At 42.1% G+C, this 23923-nt stretch overlaps 1 protein-coding gene across 1 annotated transcript in view; it reads left to right on the plus strand.

The window, feature by feature from the left end:
* LOC134566217 (piezo-type mechanosensitive ion channel component 2-like) overlaps positions 1-23923 on the plus strand; it is a 60906-nt gene that overhangs the window by 34125 nt on the left and 2858 nt on the right. The window contains exons 24-47 of the mRNA XM_063425925.1: positions 2310-2472; positions 2621-2710; positions 4464-4567; positions 5220-5288; positions 6248-6360; positions 7041-7155; positions 10187-10255; positions 10347-10513; positions 11835-12031; positions 12281-12406; positions 13643-13873; positions 14219-14477; positions 14671-14859; positions 16141-16342; positions 16955-17081; positions 17260-17407; positions 17876-18090; positions 19767-19925; positions 21127-21274; positions 21782-21970; positions 22389-22481; positions 23173-23342; positions 23519-23635; positions 23802-23881. Coding sequence (XP_063281995.1) covers positions 2310-2472; positions 2621-2710; positions 4464-4567; positions 5220-5288; positions 6248-6360; positions 7041-7155; positions 10187-10255; positions 10347-10513; positions 11835-12031; positions 12281-12406; positions 13643-13873; positions 14219-14477; positions 14671-14859; positions 16141-16342; positions 16955-17081; positions 17260-17407; positions 17876-18090; positions 19767-19925; positions 21127-21274; positions 21782-21970; positions 22389-22481; positions 23173-23342; positions 23519-23635; positions 23802-23881 — 3540 coding nt within the window. The remainder of the gene's footprint in view (positions 1-2309; positions 2473-2620; positions 2711-4463; positions 4568-5219; positions 5289-6247; positions 6361-7040; positions 7156-10186; positions 10256-10346; positions 10514-11834; positions 12032-12280; positions 12407-13642; positions 13874-14218; positions 14478-14670; positions 14860-16140; positions 16343-16954; positions 17082-17259; positions 17408-17875; positions 18091-19766; positions 19926-21126; positions 21275-21781; positions 21971-22388; positions 22482-23172; positions 23343-23518; positions 23636-23801; positions 23882-23923) is intronic.

A 23923-nucleotide genomic window follows, 5' to 3' on the forward strand; every position in this document is an offset into this window, starting at 1 on the left:
TTTTAATCACAGGGGATCAGTCTGTGTCTCAGTTTTAATCACAGGGGATCAGTCTGTGTCTCAGTTTTAATCACAGGGGATCAGTCTGTGTCTCAGCTTTAATCACAGGGGATCAGTCTGTGCCTCAGCTTTAATCACAGGGGATCAGTTTGTGCCTCAGCTTTAATCACAGGGGATCAGTCTGTGCCTCAGCTTTAATCACAGGGGATCAGTCTGTACCTCAGTTTTAATCACAGGGGATCAGTCTGTGTCTCAGTTTTAATCACAGGGGATCAGTCTGTGCCTCAGCTTTAATCACAGGGGATCAGTCTGTACCTCAGTTTTAATCACAGGGGATCAGTCTGTGTCTCAGTTTTAATCACAGGGGATCAGTCTGTGCCTCAGTTTTAATCACAGGGGATCAGTCTGTGCCTCAGTTTTAATCACAGGGGATCAGTCTGTGCCTCAGTTTTAATCACAGGGGATCAGTCTGTGCCTCAGTTTTAATCACAGGGGATCAGTCTGTGCCTCAGCTTTAATCACAGGGGATCAGTCTGTACCTCAGTTTTAATCACAGGGGATCAGTTTGTGCCTCAGTTTTAATCACAGGCGATCAGTCTGTGCCTCAGTTTTAATCCTAGGCGATCAGTCTGTGCCTCAGTTTTAATCACGGGGGATCAGTCTGTGTCTCAGTTTTAATCACAGGGGATCAGTCTGTGTCTCAGCTTTAATCACAGGGGATCAGTCTGTGCCTCAGCTTTAATCACAGGGGATCAGTCTGTGCCTCAGCTTTAATCACAGGGGATCAGTCTGTGCCTCAGCTTTAATCACAGGGGATCAGTCTGTACCTCAGTTTTAATCACAGGGGATCAGTCTGTGTCTCAGTTTTAATCACAGGGGATCAGTCTGTGCCTCAGCTTTAATCACAGGGGATCAGTCTGTACCTCAGTTTTAATCACAGGGGATCAGTCTGTGTCTCAGTTTTAATCACAGGGGATCAGTCTGTGCCTCAGTTTTAATCACAGGGGATCAGTCTGTGCCTCAGTTTTAATCACAGGGGATCAGTCTGTGCCTCAGTTTTAATCACAGGGGATCAGTCTGTGCCTCAGTTTTAATCACAGGGGATCAGTCTGTGCCTCAGCTTTAATCACAGGGGATCAGTCTGTACCTCAGTTTTAATCACAGGGGATCAGTTTGTGCCTCAGCTTTAATCACAGGGGATCAGTCTGTGCCTCAGTTTTAATCACAGGCGATCAGTCTGTGCCTCAGCTTTAATCACAGGGGATCAGTCTGTGCCTCAGTTTTAATCACAGGCGATCAGTCTGTGCCTCAGTTTTAATCCTAGGCGATCAGTCTGTGCCTCAGTTTTAATCACAGGGGATCAGTCTGTGCCTCAGTTTTAATCACAGGGGATCAGTCTGTGCCTCAGTTTTAATCACAGGGGATCAGTCTGCGCCTCAGTTTTGTTCACAGGGGATCAGTCTGTGCCTCAGTTTTAATCACAGGGGATCAGTCTGCGCCTCAGTTTTAATCACAGGGGATCAGTCTGTGCCTCAGTTTTAATCACAGGGGATCAGTCTGTGCCTCAGTTTTAATCACGGGGGATCAGTCTGTGCCTCAGCTTTAATCACAGGGGATCAGTCTGTGCCTCAGTTTTAATCACAGGGGATCAGTCTGTGCCTCAGTTTTAATCACAGGGGATCAGTCTGCGCCTCAGTTTTGTTCACAGGGGATCAGTCTGCGCCTCAGTTTTAATCACAGGGGATCAGTCTGTGCCTCAGTTTTAATCACAGGGGATCAGTCTGTGCCTCAGTTTTAATCACGGGGGATCAGTCTGTGCCTCAGTTTTAATCACAGGGGATCAGTCTGTGCCTCAGTTTTAATCACAGGGGATCAGTCTGTGCCTCAGTTTTAATCACAGGGGATCAGTCTGTGCCTCAGTTTTAATCACAGGGGATCAGTCTGTGCCTCAGCTTTAATCACAGGGGATCAGTCTGTGCCTCAGTTTTAATCACAGGGGATCAGTCTGTTCCTCAGTTTTAATCACAGGGGATCAGTCTGTGCCTCAGTTTTAATCACAGGGGATCAGTCTGTGCCTCAGTTTTAATCACAGGGGATCAGTCTGTGCCTCAGCTTTAATCACAGGGGATCAGTCTGTGCCTCAGTTTTAATCACAGGGGATCAGTCTGTGCCTCAGTTTTAATCACAGGGGATCAGTCTGTGTCTCAGTTTTAATCACAGGGGATCAGTCTGTGCCTCAGTTTTATTTTATTTATGTGCTTGGATTCATTTGAGGAGATTTACAGATTAAAAGTGTTCTCTCTGCACAGCTATTCCTTCCGAGGAAGACTGCGAGCTGCCGAAGAATGAGGCAGGGATTGTGTGGGACGCCATCTGCTTCACTTTCCTTCTCATCCAACGCCGCATCTTCACCAGCTATTACTTCCTCTACATGGTGGCTGATTTGAAGGCGTCTAAACTCCTGGCTTCCAGGTAGGGTTCATAGAACGACTTGCTTATTGCTATATCATTCAGTGCCTCGCTAGTCCCTGTACTGCACCGCAGAATATGTTGGCGCTCTATATATAATATTAATTAAGTATTCAGTGTTAAGGCAGTTGTTGTTCTGTCAATCCTACAGGGGAGCCGAGCTGTTCGAAGAGAAAATCAAAAAGGTGGTGGCTGCCCGTCTAGAAGAAGAGCAGAAATGTGCCCAGGCCATGAAGAAACAGTAAGTGAACATGCTATCAATATGTGTCCATTGTTATTGAATGTGATGTAAGAGTTATTCAGTTTCAGATGTAATTTATCCCATGTAACAAATCAATGTCACATGTTAATGCTGCCAGAACAGAGCTCGAGGCACATTTAAATAATGACCACTGTCAAATAAATACAAAATGGCAATAATCTCACATGGGACCTCGGAATGTGACAGTAATCTGACATGGGACCTGGGAATGTGACAGTAATCTGACATGGGATCTGGGAATGTGGCAGTAAGCTGTCATGGGATCTGGGAATGTGGCAGTAAGCTGTCATGGGATCTGGGAATTTGGCAGTAATCTGTAATGGGAACTGGGAATGTGGCAGTAATCTGTCATGGGATCTGGGAATGTGGCAGTAATCTGACATGGGATCTGGGAATGTGGCAGTAATCTGTCATGGGATCTGGGAATGTGGCAGTAATCTGTCATGGGATCTGGGAATGTGACAGTAATCTGTCATGGGATCTGGGAATGTGACAGTAATCTGTCATGGGATCTGGGAATGTGGCAGTAAGCTGTCATGGGATCTGGGAATGTGGCAGTAATCTATCATGGGATCTGGGAATGTGACAGTAATCTGTCATGGGATCTGGGAATGTGGCAGTAATCTATCATGGGATCTGGGAATGTGACAGTAATCTGTCATGGGATCTGGGAATGTGACAGTAATCTGTCATGGGATCTGGGAATGTGACAGTAATCTGTCATGGGATCTGGGAATGTGGCAGTAATCTGTCATGGGATCTGGGAATGTGGCAGTAATCTGTCATGGGGATCTGGGATTGTGACAGTAATCTGTCATGGGATCTGGGAATGTGACAGTAATCTGTCATGGGATCTGGGAATGTGGCAGTAAGCTGTCATGGGATCTGGGAATGTGGCAGTAATCTGTCATGGGATCTGGGAATGTGGCAGTAATCTGTCATGGGATCTGGGAATGTGACAGTAATCTGTCATGGGATCTCGGAATGTGGCAGTAATCTGTCATGGGATCTGGGATTGTGACAGTAATCTGTCATGAGATCTGGGAATGTGACAGTAATCTGACATGGGATCTGGGAATGTGGCAGTAATCTGTCATGGGACCTGGGAATGTGGCAGTAATCTATCATGGGATCTGGGAATTTGGCAGTAATCTGTCATGGGATCTGGGAATGTGGCAGTGATCTGACATGGGATCTGGGAATTTGGCAGGAAAGGGTCACTGGATCCGGGAATGTGACAGTAATCTGTCATGGGATCTGGGAATGTGGCAGTAATCTATCATGGGATCTGGGAATTTGGCAGTAATCTGTAATGGGAACTGGGAATGTGGCAGTAATCTGTCATGGGAACTGGGAATGTGGCAGTAATCTGACACGGGATCTGGGATTGTGACAGTAATCTGTAATGGGACCTGGGATTGTGACAATAATCTGTCATGGGATCTGGGAATGTGGCAGTAATCTGTCATGGGATCTGGGAATGTGGCAGTAATCTGACACGGGACCTGGGATTGTGACAATAATCTGTCATGGGATCTGGGAATGTGGCAGTAATCTGTAATGGGATCTGGGAATGTGGCAGAAAAAGGTCACTGGATCTGGGAATGTGAAGGCAATTGGCCACGGGGTATGTGGTAGTAAAAGGTCAATGTAACTAGCAATGTAAAATGTGGAAGTAATTGATTAAAGACCACGGGAGCTGAGAATGTTGCCCAATGTGTCTGATTGACAGGATGGAGCAGATTAAATTAAAACAGAAGGCACCAAAAGAAGGCACCAAAAGTAGTGAAGAGAATACTGGGGAAGGCACCTCGGAATTGGCCATAAAGGATAAAGGTAACTAGACAGATGCATCACGGTCGTTTCTTACATGAGATGGATTTGGCAGTCGGGTATATGGAGGTAACTTTATATACAGATAGAATGGCAGGACATTGATGGTATATGGAGGTAACTTTATATACAGATAGAATGGCAGGACATTGATGGTATATGGAGGTAACTTTATATACAGATAGAATGGCAGGATATTGATGGTATATGGAGGTAACTTTATATACAGATAGAATGGCAGGATATTGATGGTATATGGAGGTAACTTTATATACAGACAGAATGGCAGGACATTGATGGTATATGGAGGTAACTTTATATACAGACAGAATGGCAGGACATTGATGGTATATGGAGGTAACTTTATATACAGATAGAATGGCAGGACATTGATGGTATATGGAGGTAACTTTATATACAGATAGAATGGCAGGATATTGATGGTATATGGAGGTAACTTTATATACAGATAGAATGGCAGGATATTGATGGTATATGGAGGTAACTTTATATACAGACAGAATGGCAGGACATTGATGGTATATGGAGGTAACTTTATATACAGATAGAATGGGAGGACATTGATGGTATATGGAGATTAAGTTATAAACTCAGTTCCAGGAGTTTTTAATAACTCCCGGCATCTTCCTTCCAGATGATGGTGATAAAAAAGATAAAGATGGGAAGAAAAAATGGTATCAGCCGTGGGTTACCCACACATCAAGTAAGTAAGACTTTCCTCCCCTGAGTTTCACATTGATAGGTTTTTCTGATGGGGCAGTTTAGCCCCATGCGTCGTATGATTAGAAAGAACATCACATGAAATCCTCAAATGGTCTTCGGATTAGACTCTTATCAGAAGACCACTTGGGAATTTCATGTGATTTTCTTTTCATCTCTTTTATTGCAATATATTCAGATTCCTTACGCTGTGAGCTCAGATGTAAATTAAATTTTGCTTCCGAAAACGTCAAAGTAAAATAAACTTAAATAAATCATGACCCCTCGGATCTCCCCCTCCCCCTCTTAACCCCCCCCCTCCCCCGCCTCTTCTCATCACATTTTTCTCTCTTTTTATTTGTTCCTTTTCTTTTCTTCTTTATTTTTCCTACTTTTGCTTTCTCACATGAAGATTATAACTAGTGTTCGAAGTGGTTTGGGCCTCTTATTTTGTTTAACCATTTTTTCGGTGACATTTTTCTGTGGCTTTATCCCTATTTTGTACTGAATTATATGTCTGGTTATATTTATTATCTTTTAATTGGTGCGTATAACATCTATTATATATAATGGGCAAATTGTCTTATTGCATGTCATTTATTAACTGAGATTTTGTTTGTTTTTTTTATCTACTCTAAATACAGATTTATTAAAAAAAATAAATGACCCCTGCAAGTCTCAACTACAAGCAGTCTAGCACTTCCTCATTGGATAAAACCCATGAGAGGGGTATATAGATGGTGTATAATGGTATCCTCCTCGTGGCACTCTCAGCTCCTAATTGTGGTCTTGTGGTCCTGTGGCCAGGAGTTTCCTAGATTGTGACCACTTAATAAATTTTTTTTTAAAAAACAACAACTCCCCACCCTGACTGTTTTTTTAAGATGAATTTGTTATGGGGGAAAAAATATTGAATTCATGATTTTTGTAATATAAGTAACAATGTATCGTGTGTGTTTGCAGTGGTCCGCAGCGGGAGCTACAGCCTGTTTGACACAGACAGTGAGGATGAAGAGGAGGAGACTCGTGAGGAGAAGAGGGAGGAAGAGCCTCCGAAGAAGAAAACCGCGTTCCAGGTGTCATCATCTTCGTGATTTTACCGTTAAACGTGGATAGTTATTTCTTACAATATATAGGGAACATCTTTTTGCCATAGAGTATGTCCTCTAACTTGCATGAAAATAATGCAGTAATAATAGCACGACTGCCAATAAACTCCGTTACTGGGAGTTACGTACGTGCGTGGTTTGTAGGTTTTAGGGATTCCTTCGTTTAGGGTAACCCCCCCAAACCCAGTATCTCTGATTAGGGTTAAGGAAATATCATTGATTTAGCACAAGCCTAATGCAGAGGCTGGCTGAGGGTGATAGAATTCTTGCTCCAGAGCATGTGCAGTGCCCATTTTAGATTAAGGGATTACTCTTTTAAGGATGTCTGGTTACAAAGCAGGTAACGCCGCATATGACCGACGTTGTGATTTAATGAATTCTGCTCACTTGCGATGTCCCTGTGTGATTAAGGAAGCAAGTTTAAACATGACTTTTTAATTGTGATCATTTAATGGACAGTTGAAGAGCGACTTCCTTGATCTAGCTTTGTATTTTGGCTTTTACGCAGGGATTCATGTTACTGAAAGTGAGCTGGCGTAAATTAAATGCACTACAATTTCAATATATATTTTTATTATTTCCTGCTTTGGGCTGAGGTCATGCCGGTTCCCTTCTACTATAACCCGGTGTTGTTCTTCTTTCTCCAGCTGGCTTATGAAGCGTGGACTATAAGCTCCAAATCTGCTCTGAAACTACGAAAAAATGATGAGAATACCTTCCGAGAGCAGAGTCGCAAGGAGGGCGACAGATTGCAAGTGGAAGGTTTGTAGTGATTAGTGAGCTCTGGAATGGTATAGGTGTTTGTAAAGGCACCCCTGGTCCTGGCACAGTGGGTGAAACGTGCGTCGAGGGCTCTGATGATCTTTTCTTTCTAATTCAATTAAATTTCATAAATATATTATGACTTAGTAGCCATTCCCCCTATTTGATTTAATTATTTTTATTTTCCAATTTTCGGTACACCAACTCTCTAGTGCCACATGGCTGCCAAATAAGCAGGGCATACAGTATTTATTCTCTCTGCAAATTAGGGATTGTTAGAGAACCGCTATAACAGCACTGCAGGACTCAATATAGTTGGTGTACAGGCTCAGTGATTGCATTTACATTCCTTTAGTCTAGATTACATTTTAAGGGGATTGCTTTATTCTATTTTTTTGTCTTTTCCCACTTTCTTTTTTTCTCTCTACATTTATTTCTACTGAGATTGACTGAGCTGTTTATATGGTATATGGGATTAATAGTGCCCCCTATTGACCATATGAGTGCAGTATAGTAAAAACCTTACAAAACATTATTTTGGGTCGGGTTCTCTACTGGCCTCTGCTGACCTTAAAGAAGTACTACAATTCCAGTTTAGGCTATTAGTTTATATTTTATTGGGTTTGCTATATGTTAATCGCATTATACAGTACTGGCGCTATTATTTTATATATATTTATTTGGTGACTATTTTGTCTTTCATTTCTCCTTAATTGTTTTTTTGTTGTAGACACTGAGATCCTGAGTAACTACTCAAATAGCAATGGGATTTCTCAGTACCCACAATCAGTTTTTTTTCCTAGACTACCAGATTATATTTGGAAAAGGGAATTTGGTTATTACTACAGCTACTTTAATGTATATGAAGTTTTAACTAACTCATTGAAACTAGGATTTTTTCTGTATTAGTTCAGTAGGTGACGACTAATTATCAACACTGAGTTTGCACACACATTTATGAAGTTTATAATAAAAGTTGCGTCTTCAAAGTTACTGTTCCACATATTGCTTTCTTTTTCAGTTATATATTTTAAGGGTGGAAAGCCCTGCGTTGTATTTTAGCATCCTTTGTTTTCTCTAAATGTTAAGGCAGGGAACAATAAACTTTAAGAATTCCCTAGCTGTATGCTGGCTTGAGTTGGTGCAGGTAAGTGTTTGCTTCAAACCTGCAAGAGTTAATTAGAATTGTTAAGACACTCACCGCTTAAATAGATGAAACCGCTGTTTAGACGATAATCCCCCTTTCCAGAAATGCAGGGTCTGCACGGCCGACCACCAAACTCCTGAACCGAGTGTAAGGGAACGCGGTAAACTCCGAATTCCTTTCACGGCTAAAACAGACAAAATAAATCCTTCCAAGTAGCAATCCCCCCAAACACGAGACCAAGCTCCGTCTTGAGGGTAAAACAGGAATCTGTTTAATGAGGGTTACCTGCGCGGTATTTATGCAGGTCTCCCACCTGGTGGACACTCCCCTAGGGGACCAGATGGAAGACTTAGACATATATTGGACAGTAGCCAATCGCAGTGGCTCAGGTTTAAGCACTCCCCTTTACATGCATAAATCCCTCCTCTCTATCCTGGAGATAATTGGGAAGGAATCTAATTATCTCCAGGGATAGAGGCAAATCGCCATTTTAAATCCAACTGTAAAAACACATAAAAATATATAATTATACAAATACCGAATGCATGTGCTTCGTGCAACGTATCTCCAGATAGCCTGGATCTGAGTGCATATTTCTACCGAATAGCGCTCAGATCCAATGCGCACAGTTCAATCGCCATGGAGTCAAAGTCTTTCACATGTCTTTCGGTATACGATTGACTCCATGGGATGGCTATCTGGGCTAAGTCCATGCGTACGTTCCAAACTCCCGAACGGACCGGTGCTCGTATGCCTCGACGAAAACGAAGGACGATCGGTAGTTTCAGCGGTGTTCGGTAGATAGAGTGTCCGTTTATAGTTCCATAGAATCCTCGCTGAACACCGCTCGTCTTTCGCGTGTTTAAAATGGCCGCCGCCTCGTGGTCGGCATACGAACGACGACCACCCTGCATACGGATAGAATAGAGAGGTGTCTGCGGTTAACCACAGCTTCTGGGAGGTAAATTGCCGACGCACTCCAGCTCCCAGGTGGCCCAGTCATTCGTGCGTTAGGTTGGTAGATTGAATCTACCGACCACCGGGCAGAAAGGCACGAACAAGCCTTTTCTGCAGGTGAAAGGACGACTTTTAAACATGGGGCCATAGTCCAGAGGCAACAGGCGGGCAACCAGGCTCCTCCAATGTAATGTGGCGAGATTGGTCTCGTCACAAAAATAAAGTAAGCCGAACTGTTTTATGGGAGATGAGTGGTCCTTTAAGGGTTATCAGTGTAATAAAGGCACTCACGTGATTGTCCTGTTGCTGGAGATACCCCGAACCAACATAAATTAAGAAACAAAGTCTCTGTGCACTCCATGTTTAGTGATGAGTTTTATTAAACCAAGCCACAACAAGAGGACCTGGCAACATTGTAGGACCGTAGTTCCTTTGTCAAACCTTATACATCCTTTACAAAGGTATGGAGGTACAAAAACATTGATGGGTCGTTTTGGCATTTAATCCAGTGTGACAGTGCTCTAAATTTCAACTCGCCATTAGACTGGTGAAATGTAGCCCTGGCCTGTAGGTGGTCATCCATGGTAAGTGTGCCATGGACCCTCCAAACTTGCAGTGGCAAGTAACGTTTAGATCCATGCTAGTAACGTAGTAATTGAAATTCTAAGCTATGTAGTATGGTCTTCATAAAAATGGCACTATGGGCTTTATACCCGACTAAAGGGAGACAGTGCCGGGATTTTTATTCTTGGTGAAACTTTTTACTCAAGCTTTGTAAATTTTAACACTTTAGAGATAATATAACATTTTGTAGAATTATTTGTACATTATCTGCAAGATGTTTAACCTGTAATAGGAAAACTTGGTGCAGCTGGATAAAGGTTTCATTTACTGTTTTTTTTGTTTGTTTTTTCTTTAAAACCCAAGTGGGACATGATGACTCTACACGTGATCAAACTCTGACAGGAAGCAAAGAGGATAATGCTGAAGGTCCAGGTAGATAATTAAGACGTGTCATTTTACCATGTTCCAGTTAAGCTTTGTCAGAGTAACCTAACGATATCTTTGAATGTTTTTCATGTGACAGAAAATAGTATTCAGAGGATCATCAACATAGTCAAGTTTTCCTGGGTCTTCATACAAGCTCTCGCCGATGACACCATAGAAACACTAAACTCTTTCTGCAAAAACAGTGTGGATATCGCAACGGTCTTAAGAATGGAACGATGTATGCTCCAAAGAAATCTTGACAAGGTAACTCTCCAGAGAATTCTAGACAAGGTAACTCTCCAGAGAAATCTAGACATGGTAACTCTCCAGAGAATTCTAGACAAGGTAACTCTCCAGATAAATCTAGACATGGTAACTCTCCAGAGAAATCAAGACAAGGTAACTCTCCGGAGAAATCAAGACAAGGTAACTCTTCAGAGAATTCTAGACAAGGTAACTCTCCAGATAAATCTAGACAAGGTAAGAGAAATCTAGACAAGGTAACTTTTCAGAGAATTCTAGACAAGGTAACACTGCCGAGAATTCTAGACACGGTAACTCTCCAGATAAATCTAGACATGGTAACTCTCCAGATAAATGTAGATAAGGTAACTCTCCAGATAAATCTAGACAGGGTAACTCTCCAGATAAATCTAGACACGATAACACTGTAGAGAAATCTAGACACGGTAACTCTCCAGATAAATCTAGAAAAGGTAACTCTCCAGTTAAATCTAGACAGGGTAGCTCTCCAAAGAAATCTAGACATGGTAACTCTCTAGAGAAATCTAGACAAGGTAACTCTTCAGAGAATTCTAGACAAGGTAACTCTTCAGAGAAATCTAGACAAGGTAACTCTCCAGTTAAATCTAGACAGGGTAACTCTCCAGAGAAATCTAGACAGGGTAACTCTCCAGATAAATCTAGACAAGGTAACGCTCCAGATAAATCTAGACACGATAGCACTGCAGAGAAATCTAGACATGGTAACTCTCCAGATAAATCTAGAAAAGGTAACTCTCCAGTTAAATCTAGACAGGGTAGCTCTCCAAAGAAATCTAGACATGGTAACTCTCTAGAGAAATCTAGACAAGGTAACTCTTCAGAGAATTCTAGACAAGGTAACTCTTCAGAGAAATCTAGACAAGGTAACTCTCCAGTTAAATCTAGACAGGGTAACTCTCCAGAGAAATCTAGACATGGTAACTCTCCAGATAAATCTAGACAAGGTAACGCTCCAGATAAATCTAGACACGATAGCACTGCAGAGAAACCTATCCCAGGTCCATCCCACTTTACACCACGCACCTAAGTTGGATGAAACCAACACATCAAAGAAGGTGTGTCTGTGCAAGGGCAGTCATATATCTGTTATATTGTTACCCATCGCCGCAGTGTTACGTCACTGTCTGTATTGGGAGTGGTATGCCGGTGACACTTTGCAATCATGTAAGGTTGTCATGGTGCTTAGACTGCACCTTTAAGTAATGATTATTCTTCCTAACCATCTCAGGATGCACACGTATGATCTCACATGTAACCTGGCACAGCACTTTATTTTACCAATAAACTTTTATCCCTGCAGGGAAAAGAAGCCTCCCAGGAGTGCATTACTGAATATTATAAAACCAAACAGATCTCTCGAACACAAACATTGTCCAGTGAGGAGAATGAGGAGCCCGTCAGTCTGGCCAGAGAGGACATTCTCCAGTCCAGGAGGTTGGAAATTAATAAAATACTCAGTGTGGAGTCTCACTATTCCCAGGACAGCTTTCTGTCTAGGTAAGACCATGGACAATAACTAAAACCAACCAGGTTTGGTAAATACTCACACTGTTATCAATGGTCATCTGTGAATACTCCCACATTACATCCTTTTAATACCAGTTCAATGTTTGTGCGCCAAACTGGTTGGAATGCCATTTTCACTTATCTGTATAAAAATGGTTGGGACCATATCTGTATGTAATTAAAGTGATAATGAGTACAAGGATTATGATTTACCATTGCCGGCATGTGCTTAAATGACAGCTGTCCTACCGAAGATATGGTTCTGTCCTGCGAAGATCTTGCTGAACCTGTAGAGAGCACTAGAATCCGGAGACCCTGCCGCATGCTGGCCTTTGATACTACCTCGGATGATAGTTTGGATTTGAGGTAACTTACCAAACATTTAAAAGCAAAGAAAGATTAAATAAAATAAAAAGCAGAACAATGATACCATTATAGAAGCAAATAAAAAGCCATTGCCCCATCTGTCTACAAATACTTTGTTCTTCAGCTTCATTTTACACAGATCCTGAGCATTTACTTAATGCTTTTAATGCATTATCCTTTACACATCCCGAGCTTTCTTCCTGAGTATTCTTCAATTCCTTTACTGTGTTAGCTTTATACACATCCCGAGCATTCTTCAATTCCTTTACTGTGTTAGCCTTATACACATCCTGAACATTCTTCAATTCCTTTACTGTGCTAGCCTTATACACATCCTGAACATTCTTCAATTCCTTCACTGTGTTAGCCTTATACACATCCTGAGCATTCTTTAATTCCTTTACTGTGTTAGCTTTATACACATCCCGAGCATTCTTCAATTCCTTTACTGTGTTAGCCTTATACACATCCTGAGCATTCTTCAATTCCTTTACTGTGTTAGCCATATACACATCCTGAGCATTCTTCAATTCCTTTACTGTGTTAGCCTTATACACATCCTGAACATTCTTCAATTCCTTTACTGTGCTAGCCTTATACACATCCTGAACATTCTTCAATTCCTTTACTGTGTTAGCCTTATACACATCCTGAGCATTCTTCAATTCCTTTACTGTGTTAGCTTTATACACATCCCGAGCATTCTTCAATTCCTTTACTGTGTTAGCCTTATACACATCCTGAACATTCTTCAATTCCTTTACTGTGCTAGCCTTATACACATCCTGAACATTCTTTAATTCCTTCACTGTGTTAGCCTTATACACATCCTGAGCATTCTTTAATTCCTTTACTGTGTTAGCCTTATACATATCCTGAGTATTCTTCAATTCCTTTACTGTGTTAGCTTTATACACATCCCGAGCATTCTTCAATTCCTTTACTGTGTTAGCCTTATACACATCCTGAGCATTCTTCAATTCCTTTACTGTGTTAGCCATATACACATCCTGAGCATTCTTCAATTCCTTTACTGTGTTAGCCTTATACACATCCCAAGAGTTCATTTATTTGGACGATGTGGTGTTTTTGTAAATGTATACATTCTCTGTTAAAGCAGTGAGTAGTATGCAAACAATTGGTAAATTACAAAGGGCTACAATGATGTTACTGTCAGCTATAACCATATCTACGATACAGGATAAGGCTTAACTCATATTTCTGTGTACCTTATAGTCGTGACCCTGATGAAGGCGAGGAAACAAATGATGATGAGGAGCTTGAAGATAACAGAGATGTAACTGAGGAAACGAGGACTGACATCCCACCTTCATACAGCACTGTGGTCCTCAAAGAGGAGCTGCAGACGTCCAAATCCGAGGGGGTCTCCCATGAGCTGGATGAAAGTGGCAGGCCACTGGTAGAGGTCCCTGCATTGTTAACTGCCAGCGAACTTCTGCTCAACAAGTAAGCACGAGGATTCCTCAGGATCTAGATTTCTTGACGTCAGCTGTGTGAGCCCATGCTCCTGTCTCATTTGTAAAGTTTTGTAAATTTGTAAATGCTTATTACAATGAGCTGAAGACAACCTTACTATGAGAAAGAGCATTCCCCATGGTGTTACATTGTTGAAACAGCCTGAGCCTCTGCATGCACATTTTTCGTTTTTTCTCAATCCATCCTATAAAGCCAACCATTTTAAAGAATCCATGTCATGTTTTTACCAGGCTAATTTCCGTGAACACTCTCCTAATTTACTCTCCTTCTCTCTTTGTCTTTCTCATTCTTTCTTTCTTTCCCCTATTTTCTTAGCATGTACTATGACGAGGAGCTGGATCAATCAGAAAGGTTTTACCAAACTCTGCCACGCCCCCTGCGCCTTTGCTTCGCCCTCTATAACACTGTTGTGTCCAAGTCTGAAATGCTTTGCTACTTTGTTATCATCCTTAATCACATGGTTTCAGCTTCAATCTTGTCACTGATTCTGCCAATCCTAATCTTCCTCTGGGCCATGTTGTCTGTGCCACGACCCACCAAGCGCTTCTGGATGACCGCCATTATCTATACAGAGGTTCGTTGGGGATTTCCAGTTACCGCACATTGTAACAGTCACATATGGAAAATTCTGCTAAAAAATACATTTTGCAATTTTAAAAAACCTGTAAAGTTTTCCAAATCAAATAAAATTCTGACAGATCTTCTATGATGCTTCTCTCCTACTTTGTAAAAATTTGTAACTCTTATTTCTCCTTTTTTTCCCCTAGATTACTGTTGTCATCAAGTATTCCTTCCAGTTCGGATTCTTTCCATGGACCTCCACTGTGTACCGTAGTATGAACGCTGACAAGCCGTTCCAGCTCCCCAATATTATTGGCATTGAAAAGAAAGATGGCTACGTACATTTCGACCTGGTCCAGCTTCTGGCTTTGTTCCTGCACAGGTCCATCCTTAAAGTATGTTTCCTCGATTTATTTATACGTACCATATACTGTCACCGCTCCTCGCCTTTGTCCTTTTTGCTCAGAACACAACTAGAACACAGTAATTCCTAGTCATGTGCATTAGTTTTCGTCCGAATACGATTTCATCCGAAAATTTGTATTTTGGGTTTTTTTCGTATTCGTTTACTAAAACGTAAACGAAAGCTCTACATACAAAATATAAACGAAACGAAAGGGCAAATGCCGAATGCATTACCTTTTCGTTTTGTTTGTTTCAACCTGTGCTTGTGGAAAATAGCACTGCACATGCGCAAACAAAAAGCACAAAGGGAGCCGGGAGCGCTACCAGCTTCCTCCTTGTAATAAATATTAATTCCTACCCCCTTCTTCCCCCCACATTATAAACTACGGGTCTCACTATAACCCCCATATTAATAAAATGGAGGTTTAATCCTCCTGCATGCCCCTACTCACGGCATGCCAGTGGCTGTTTGCTGTCATTTGAAATTACTAGTGATTGGGCAGCTTTAGCCATGACTGTTGGGTGGTGGCCTTAATTAATTAAATAAATAATGGGGAGGACCTAATATCCCCACTGGTCCCCACCCATATTTAATTAAGGTCCCCACCCACCGGTCATGGATGGGGGCGTTTATATTAATACACGACACTATGTTCCCCCCCCATTTTAGTTATTTGGGTTCCCCACCATCGGGGGACGGGGGGAACCTGTGCCATGTCCCCCCTTATTGCACTAGTGACTGGGCAGCAGTACCTGCCCAGTCACTTGTAGTTTTAAATGACAGCGAGGAGCCACTGGCGGCTCCCTGTTTAGGCGACATGCTCCCACTCGCGGCATGCCGAGAGTAGGGGCATGCGGGAGGATTTAACCTCCCTTTTATTAAAATGGCAGACATAGTGACCCCCATAGGTTTTGATGCAGGGGAGGGTAGGAATGGTTAATGTTTATTACAATGAGGGAGCTGGTAGCACTGCCGGCTCCCTCCTTGTTTGTTTGTTTTTGCATATGCACAGTGCTATATTTGTCCTAATAGACAAAAACAAATAATTTTTTTAGCAAATTTTCGTCTAAAAAGCGAATGGTTTATGGCCAAATGTAATTTGTATTTAGTATGAAACGAAAATTTCACTGGTGCACATGTCAAGTAATTCCTGAATTTTATTAGAGTCCATAGAACCATGATGTACTGGTAAAGCACAGTCCAGAAGGCATTACTGTAAGGTGGATTTGTTGCTCTTTAAATCATTTATAAAATGTGATGTTTCTCACAGTGCCATGGTCTGTGGGACGACAAGGAAGTCTGTTTGCCAGAGTCTAAAAAGAAGAAAAAATCCCGGAAGCAGAGAAAACGAGGGAGCAAGGGCGAAGACGACACAGCCTCCGGGATTGCACCTTGGAAACTGTTCACCCACCAACATTCTTCCAAAAACGTGTTCAGGAAAAGAAGGATTTGGAACAAACAGGATATTGAAGGTGCTGGGGCCTGCGCAGCATTTGTAATTGTTAGTGTAGCAGCTCTTATACCCTGCTTTCATAGTGTGATCACACAAAGTAATGTCATGTTTTCTAGACTCTGATTCCACTTGTGCACTTCTTCAATTGTTTTTATCACAGTACATCCCCGTGCTTCACAACAACTGTCAGGATCTCTCTGTAGGTTTATTGGAACAAAGAGCATTGTTTCGATCCCACAAGAGGGATCTTTCTCAAGCTATCGAAAGCTAGCTTGAGAAAGATCCATTGTGGGATCGAAACATTGCACTTTGTTCCAATAAACCTGCTGAATTCATCCTTGAGTGCCTAGACTACAATTTTTTCTCGTTGCACCAGGATTGTAATACGTGTGTGGTATTCCTCTGTTTTTTTGTTTATTATTATTGCCATTTATATAGCGCCAACAGAGTCTGTAGTGCTTACAGGATGTCTCTGTAGTCAGGGCACAATCTATGCTCAGATTATCACAATCAGCCTTTCATCCTACCTAGGTCTATGAAATGAGTCTCACTGAGGTCTCTGGACCTAGTTGGAAAATTATCAGAATCTAAATATCGCTGTAATTAATTGTTAGCATTGTTTCTCCCCCAGGGAATACCCAGAAGAAGGAATCAAAGAGGTGGAATTGGTTCAGACGGAATCCTAAAAAGAGACGGCTGACGTTGAAAGAGTTCCTCAAGCAACAGTGGATAAAAGCCAAAAAGATGGCGGTGAAAATGTAACATTATTACAGAACAATCTTTTAGCCACTAGAGACCAGTGAATGCCAAGAGACGTCTCGTACACTTATATACACAGCTGGCAAAAACACAAGGTTTATTTTCGTAGTTTTTTTTTTTCTAAGTGCAAATATTTGGATAATAAAGATTTTTTTTTTAATCTGTTTTTTCCAACAGAGCGCTGCAGATTTACCTGCCCATCAGACAGTTTTTCTATGACATCATACATCCAGAGTACAGTCCGGTGTGCGATGTTTACGCCATCATGTTCCTGGTCGATGTCATCAATTTCATCATTGTCATCTTTGGATACTGGGCATTTGGGGTAAGAACATTTTACCACTCAAGGAGGCAGTTACCATAGCAAACAATATCCATCTTATCTACAATCAAAATCTCATCTCATCTCCACACAGGGATTGTATGAACTACATGTTATATCATGTCAGTGCTATATTGTATCTCTCTCACCATCACACTTCCTCTAACTGTTACATAGTATAATGTGTTTACCATCTCTCACTATTGTGATATTGTAACTGGAAACAATACAGAGGGTTAGCAGTCCAGTTCCATGAAATAATCTCTCCTGTCACCTGTGATATTACCCGTTTTCTAGCAGGTTGTTTTTAAGACAGACAAGTCTCCCTCCTAGCTTGCTGGCTGTTATCATGCTGAATTGAACCCAGTAAAAATCAATCTGCCATTGGCAAACTACAGATGTGGTCAGGATTGGAGTGAGCTGCCCTGATTAGAACTGTAAGCTCATGTTGTGACTGTCTTGTTCTTCCAGAAACATTCGGCTGCTGCAGATATCACAGAGTCTCTGTCCGAGGACCAGGTGCCAGAAGCTTTCCTAGTAATGCTTCTCCTGCAGTTTGCCACCATGATTGTGGATAGGGCCATCTACCTGCGCAAAACCATGTTTGGAAAGTGCGTTTTCCAGGTGGTGCTTGTCTTTGGGATTCACTTCTGGATGTTTTTCATCCTTCCTGGGGTCACCGAGAGGTACCAGCACCATCACATACCTGCTTCATTCCCAGATAGCGTATTTCCATCCTGGTGTCAATAAAAGCCCAGCAGAGTGTGTAAAGAGAGAACGTAGCGCATGTTAACAGGGACAGATTGCGGAGAGTGCAGTATGCAGAGGGAGTCTGGGGAGAGTACAACGTACAGGAAGAGAGTGGTGCAATACAGAGGGTGCAATGCAGAGGGCGAGACTTGGGAGAGTGCAGTACGCAGTGGGAGCCTGGGGAGAGTACAGTCTACAGGGAATGAGTGGGAGTAATGCAATGCAGAGGGAGAGACTGGGGAGAGTGCAGTACGCCGTGGGAGCCTGGGGAGAGCACAGTGTACAGGGAGAGAGTCAGAGTGATGCAATGCAGAGGGAGAGACTGGGGAGAGTACAATGTACAGGGAGAAAGTGGGAGTGATGCAATACAGAGGGAGAGACTGGGGAGAGTGCAGTACGCAGTGGGAGCCTGGGGAGAGTACAGTCTACAGGGGATGAGTGGGAGTGGTGCAATGCAGAGGGAGTCTGAGGAGAGTGCAGTGTACTGGGAGAGAGTCGGAGTGATGCAATGCAGAGGGAGAGACTGGGGAGAGTACAGTGTGATGGGAGAGAGTCGGAGTGATGCAATGCAGAGGGAGAGACTGGGGAGAGTACAGTGTGATGGGAGAGAGTCGGAGTGATGCAATGCAGAGGGAGAGACTGGGGAGAGTACAGTGTACAGGAATAGAGTGATGCAATGCAGAGGGAGATACTAAGGAGAGTGCAGTGTACTGGGAGAGAGTCGGAGTGATGCAATGCAGAGGGAGATACTAAGGAGAGTACAGTGTGATGGGAGAGAGTCGAAGTGATGCAATGCAGAGGGAGAGAGTGCAGTAAGCAGTGGGAGCCTGGGGAGAGTACAGTGTACAGGAATAGAGTGATGCAATGCAGAGGGAGAGACTGAGGAGAGTGCAGTACACGGTGGGAGCCTGGCAAGAGAGTTGGAGTAATGCAATGCAGTGGGAGCCTGGGGAGAGTGTGGTGTACAGGGAGAGAGTCGGAGTGATGCATTGCAGAGGGAGAGACTGGGGAGAGTGCAGACCACACAATACATGCTCTGTGGAGAGATAATGAAGCATATACTATGAATTTGTTGAGCATGAAGAACACATGATAGCGCAGTGGGAAAAAGTTAGAGAACAATACAGTGCAGTCTATGAATACCATGAATAGTATGGAACAAGTGTTTTTTGGTGAATGGTATACACTTTGTGAAAGTATATTATCGGTACAGGCTATGTACTTTATACACTGTTTGTCGCTGCCCATTGCTCTGTTATCCCAATGTCCCAGCTGGTACCAGGTAAAATCAATCAGCCCAAATCTGACTGACTTGCTGTGATGAGCTTCTTTGTTTACTTAATCCACATGGGTTTCCGCATGTCTGAGATGGAACCATGTGCTTTGTCAGGACACAGTGAGAATCAGATTCAACGTTTGAGTTAATATTAATACTTGTATTAATGTATGCTGTTTGGCTTTTATTACTGTCACTTCCTCTGGTAGACTGCATTTTTTTGGTCTGTGTTTTTGTATTTTCTACAGACTCTGTTAGATTTGTTAGATATTAGAGGCCGCCATGGATTCACTCTGTCTTTGTTCTCACGTCTGTAATGCGTTCGCTCTTTTACAGGAGGTTTAACACAAACCAGATTGCCCAGCTGTGGTACTTTGTGAAATGCGTTTACTTTGGGCTCTCTGCTTACCAGATTAAGTGTGGCTACCCGAACCGAGTCCTGGGCAACTTCTTGACCAAGAGCTACAATTGCATCAACCTCTTTCTTTTCCAGGGGTGAGAGTGTCATGGGCTCATGATCTATCCATTCATTCACACACACTGTGTGCCACTGAATCATGATCTGTCCATTCATACACACTGTATGCACCACCGAATCATAACCAGTCCATTCATACATACTGTGTGCCACCGAATCATGGCCTGTCCATTCATACACACTGTGTGCCACCGAATCATGACCTGTCCATTCATACACACTGTGTGCCACCGAATCATGACCTGTCCATTCATACACACTGTGTGCCACCAAATCATTACCTATCCATTCATACACACTGCGCACCACTGAATCATGATCTGTCCATTCATACACACTGTATGCACCACCGAATCATAACCAGTCCATTCATACATACTGTGTGCCACCAAATCATGGCCTGTCCATTCATACACACTCTGTGCACCACTGAATCATAACCAGTCCATTCATACATACTGTGTGCCACCGAATCATGGCCTGTCCATTCATACACACTCTGTGCACCACTGAATCATGACCAGTCCATTCATACATACTGTGTGCCACCGAATCATGGCCTGTCCATTCATACACACTCTGTGCACCACTGAATCATAACCAGTCCATTCATACATACTGTGTGCCACCAAATCATGGCTTGTCCATTCATACACACTCTGTGCACCACTAAATCATAACCAGTCCATTCATACATACTGTGTGCCACCGAATCATGACTTGTCCATTCATACACACTGTGTGCCACCGAATCATGACCTGTCCATTCATACACACTGCGCACCACTGAATCATGACTTGTCCATTCATACGCTCTGTGTGCCACCAAGTCATGATCTGTCCGTTCATACACACTGTGCACCACTGAATCATGACCTGTCCATTCATACGCACTGTGTGCCACCAAGTCAACATCTGTTAAAAAACATGGCAATAGCTTCCTTCCCTTTCTCCCAGATCCCTCCCACTATTTATTTATTTATTATGAGAAATATGATAGATAATATTGATCTTCGATGCTCTTATTAGACAGATCAGATTAAAGGGGAAGGGTAATCACAGCTAGTTTTCCACCATTCCACTAGCCATATGAGATACCAGATACCTGTGCCGTGCATTCTTCCAGTGCCGGTGATTCCTAGCGGATAGATTTACCATCATCAGGAAGTAAATCACATCTTGCAAAATAAATAACGAATGGTACATGTGTGATGACAGGTTCCGCATGGTGCCCTTCTTAACAGAGATGCGAGCTGTGATGGATTGGATTTGGACAGACACCACCCTCAGCTTGTCCAGCTGGATCTGCGTGGAAGACATATACGCCAATATCTTCATCATGAAGTGCTGGAGGGAGTCCGAGAAGGTAAGGAATCCCTGTGTGTAGAGACACAAGTGAAGGTAATCAGTGCAAAATCGTATTATTTTCTACACAAGAATGAAAAATGTAAACCAGCATAAAATATAGCACAAATAGTAGGTACAGACAATATGTGGGGGTATAGAGATCACTCTTACATATAGACAACAATCTGTACCTATTATTATTATTATTTGTGTTGTATATAATGTAAATTTAATTTTGTGAACAGAATAAAATCTAAAAATGTTATATGTTTTTGGAGTGCATGTGTTGTTTATGGTTATTGTTTGCTACATTGTGGCTGACCTATGGATCCAGTCTTATTGGATTTGATCACCCACATTCTATTTTTATTTTAGTGTGAGGGTCATTTCCATGTTTGCGATACCAACACATTTTTAATTCATGGTTTGAAAATAATCATTTTAATTTGGGTTACTGCAATAAATATTTCACCTTTGCAATATGTTTCATCCGTACGAAGGTTTCTATTCTGTTTGTGTTTTATAGAAATACCCGGAGCCACCCGGGCAGAAAAAAAAGAAAATTGTAAAGTACGGGATGGGAGGAGTGATTATTTTTGCCCTTATTTGCATTGTCTGGTTTCCATTACTCTTTATGTCATTGGTGAAATCCGTGGCCGGGGTGACTAACCAACCATTAGATGTCTCCATTCAGATCAGCATCAGTGGATATGAGGTAATTTTCTGGTGAAGAGAGGGTGGAACTTCTTTAACTGACAGTCCTACCTGAAGACAAACAAACTGTAGTTTGCCTGACCCCCGCTCAGCTCTGTATTGCTCCATTCTCACTGTTTGTGAATTATCTGGTGCCTTGCCGCAGGGTATTATTAAAATGATTATCTGAAACGATTGAGGAGTGAGCCAGGTCTATATTCTTTGCTATAGAAGATAAAAAAATAATGTGTATCTGGTAGTCCAATTCTGTAGTAACACTTTCCAATCAAATGGCTTGTTGATATTATACAAAGCTACATTTAGTTCTGCAGTTTGCTGTAATGTCCGGTTTATAATAATTATGCAGGTCCATTCCTCTAAAAGTTACTAAAAAGTTCCAGTTTTCAAATCAAATTCTTTCATTCTCTCTCCTCCTGCAGCCTTTATTCACCATGAGTGCTCAGCAACAGAACCTAGCCCCGTACTCGCAGGTTGCGTACGATGAGCTGACGTACAGATACGCCCTCCACCCTGTGAGTGACCACTCTGGCTGAGTATGGGGGAACACACCTCAATAACACCAATAACTTCACTACAGAAGCAGAACACAAGGGAGACTTGCTGAGTTCAGTCCTATAGAGTGAAGAGTAGATACTCTGTAAATGTACACGGGAACTTGAAAACAGAAGGGAAATTGTGGAGAAAACTAAAAATAAACACGAGTTGTGATTAAGAATGTTGTTATTTTGACTTGATTTGGTTTATTGCGTATTCTGGAGTACAATGAAAACCTTGTTGCAATAATGATTTTTCTTTTACAAAAAAAAAGAATGATAGTATGGTAAAAGCTATATTGCTCAATACTAAAAGAGGATCAGACCCTCCTATACCCCAGCAGCACTCACGGTCTGCCAACGAACAATTTAAATATTGTAATAACTGACTGATTTGGCAAATGGTCTACATCTTGCTGGAATTAATGTTTTTTGTTTTAGACCCCATGATTCACTCATCTTATGCTTCTTCAATTTATAAACTGAATTAATAAATGGTTAACTGTATTTATACATCTTGCTTTTCACTGGTTATTGATAACCTTTACTTATAAGCCAAGCCTCTGATTGGTTATTGCTGAAAGTAACATATTAGCTATTCGAAATATCATCATTTTATTTCTAAGCCATTGATTTCTATCTTTTTTTTTTTTTTTTTAACATTTCGCAGTCTGCAATGCAGTTTATAGTGAATTACATGCCCGAAGATATTGTTACAGCAAAGATAAAAAGCAACGCCAGCCTTTTATGGACCATTAGCCCTGCAAGTCGTGAGGCCATGATAGAAGAATTGTCTGATTCAAAGCAGATCTATGTCAATATATACTGGACCATTCTCAGGTATTAACTAGTTCTGACCTCTGTATTTAGCGCTAATAAATAGGGACGTGGAAATCTAAACCGAGCCACTCGTGGCTATACAGCTTCCACTGGGATAAGCACACAAAGCAATGTATGTTATGTTATGTTCTATAAAGGGCAATTTACTATAACCCGTCTATCCCCCTCCTTCCCAGGAACGCATCCATTGTGAAGAGTGCAGAGACCTCTGGGAAATACTCTGTGTGTTATGAAGATGCAGAGACTAGAGATTCCATCGTACAGATGTTGCGAGGGGAGCGGCAGGAGCCACTGTATGTATTGATTGTGTTAACATGTATCTGCTCGCTGTCATGCTCCGGGTTCCAATCCCTTAACCCCTGTCTATTACACAAACCAGCTGGAAAGCTGAGTGTTCTAGCAGATTGCATGATCTCACAATGCTCTAACAGAATAACGTGTCTCATCTTCTGGTCCTAGGATGCTGCAGAATATCTTACCTAAACACCTGAGAGCAGGCGGCGGACCAGAAGCCAAAATTGCACACCGGCTGCAAACAGGTGAGAAGGTCAGAAAGGCTGCGGCTGACATGACATGCTGCT

The sequence above is a fragment of the Pelobates fuscus genome, chromosome 6 (assembly GCF_036172605.1).
Source record: "Pelobates fuscus isolate aPelFus1 chromosome 6, aPelFus1.pri, whole genome shotgun sequence".
NCBI lineage: Eukaryota > Metazoa > Chordata > Amphibia > Anura > Pelobatidae > Pelobates > Pelobates fuscus.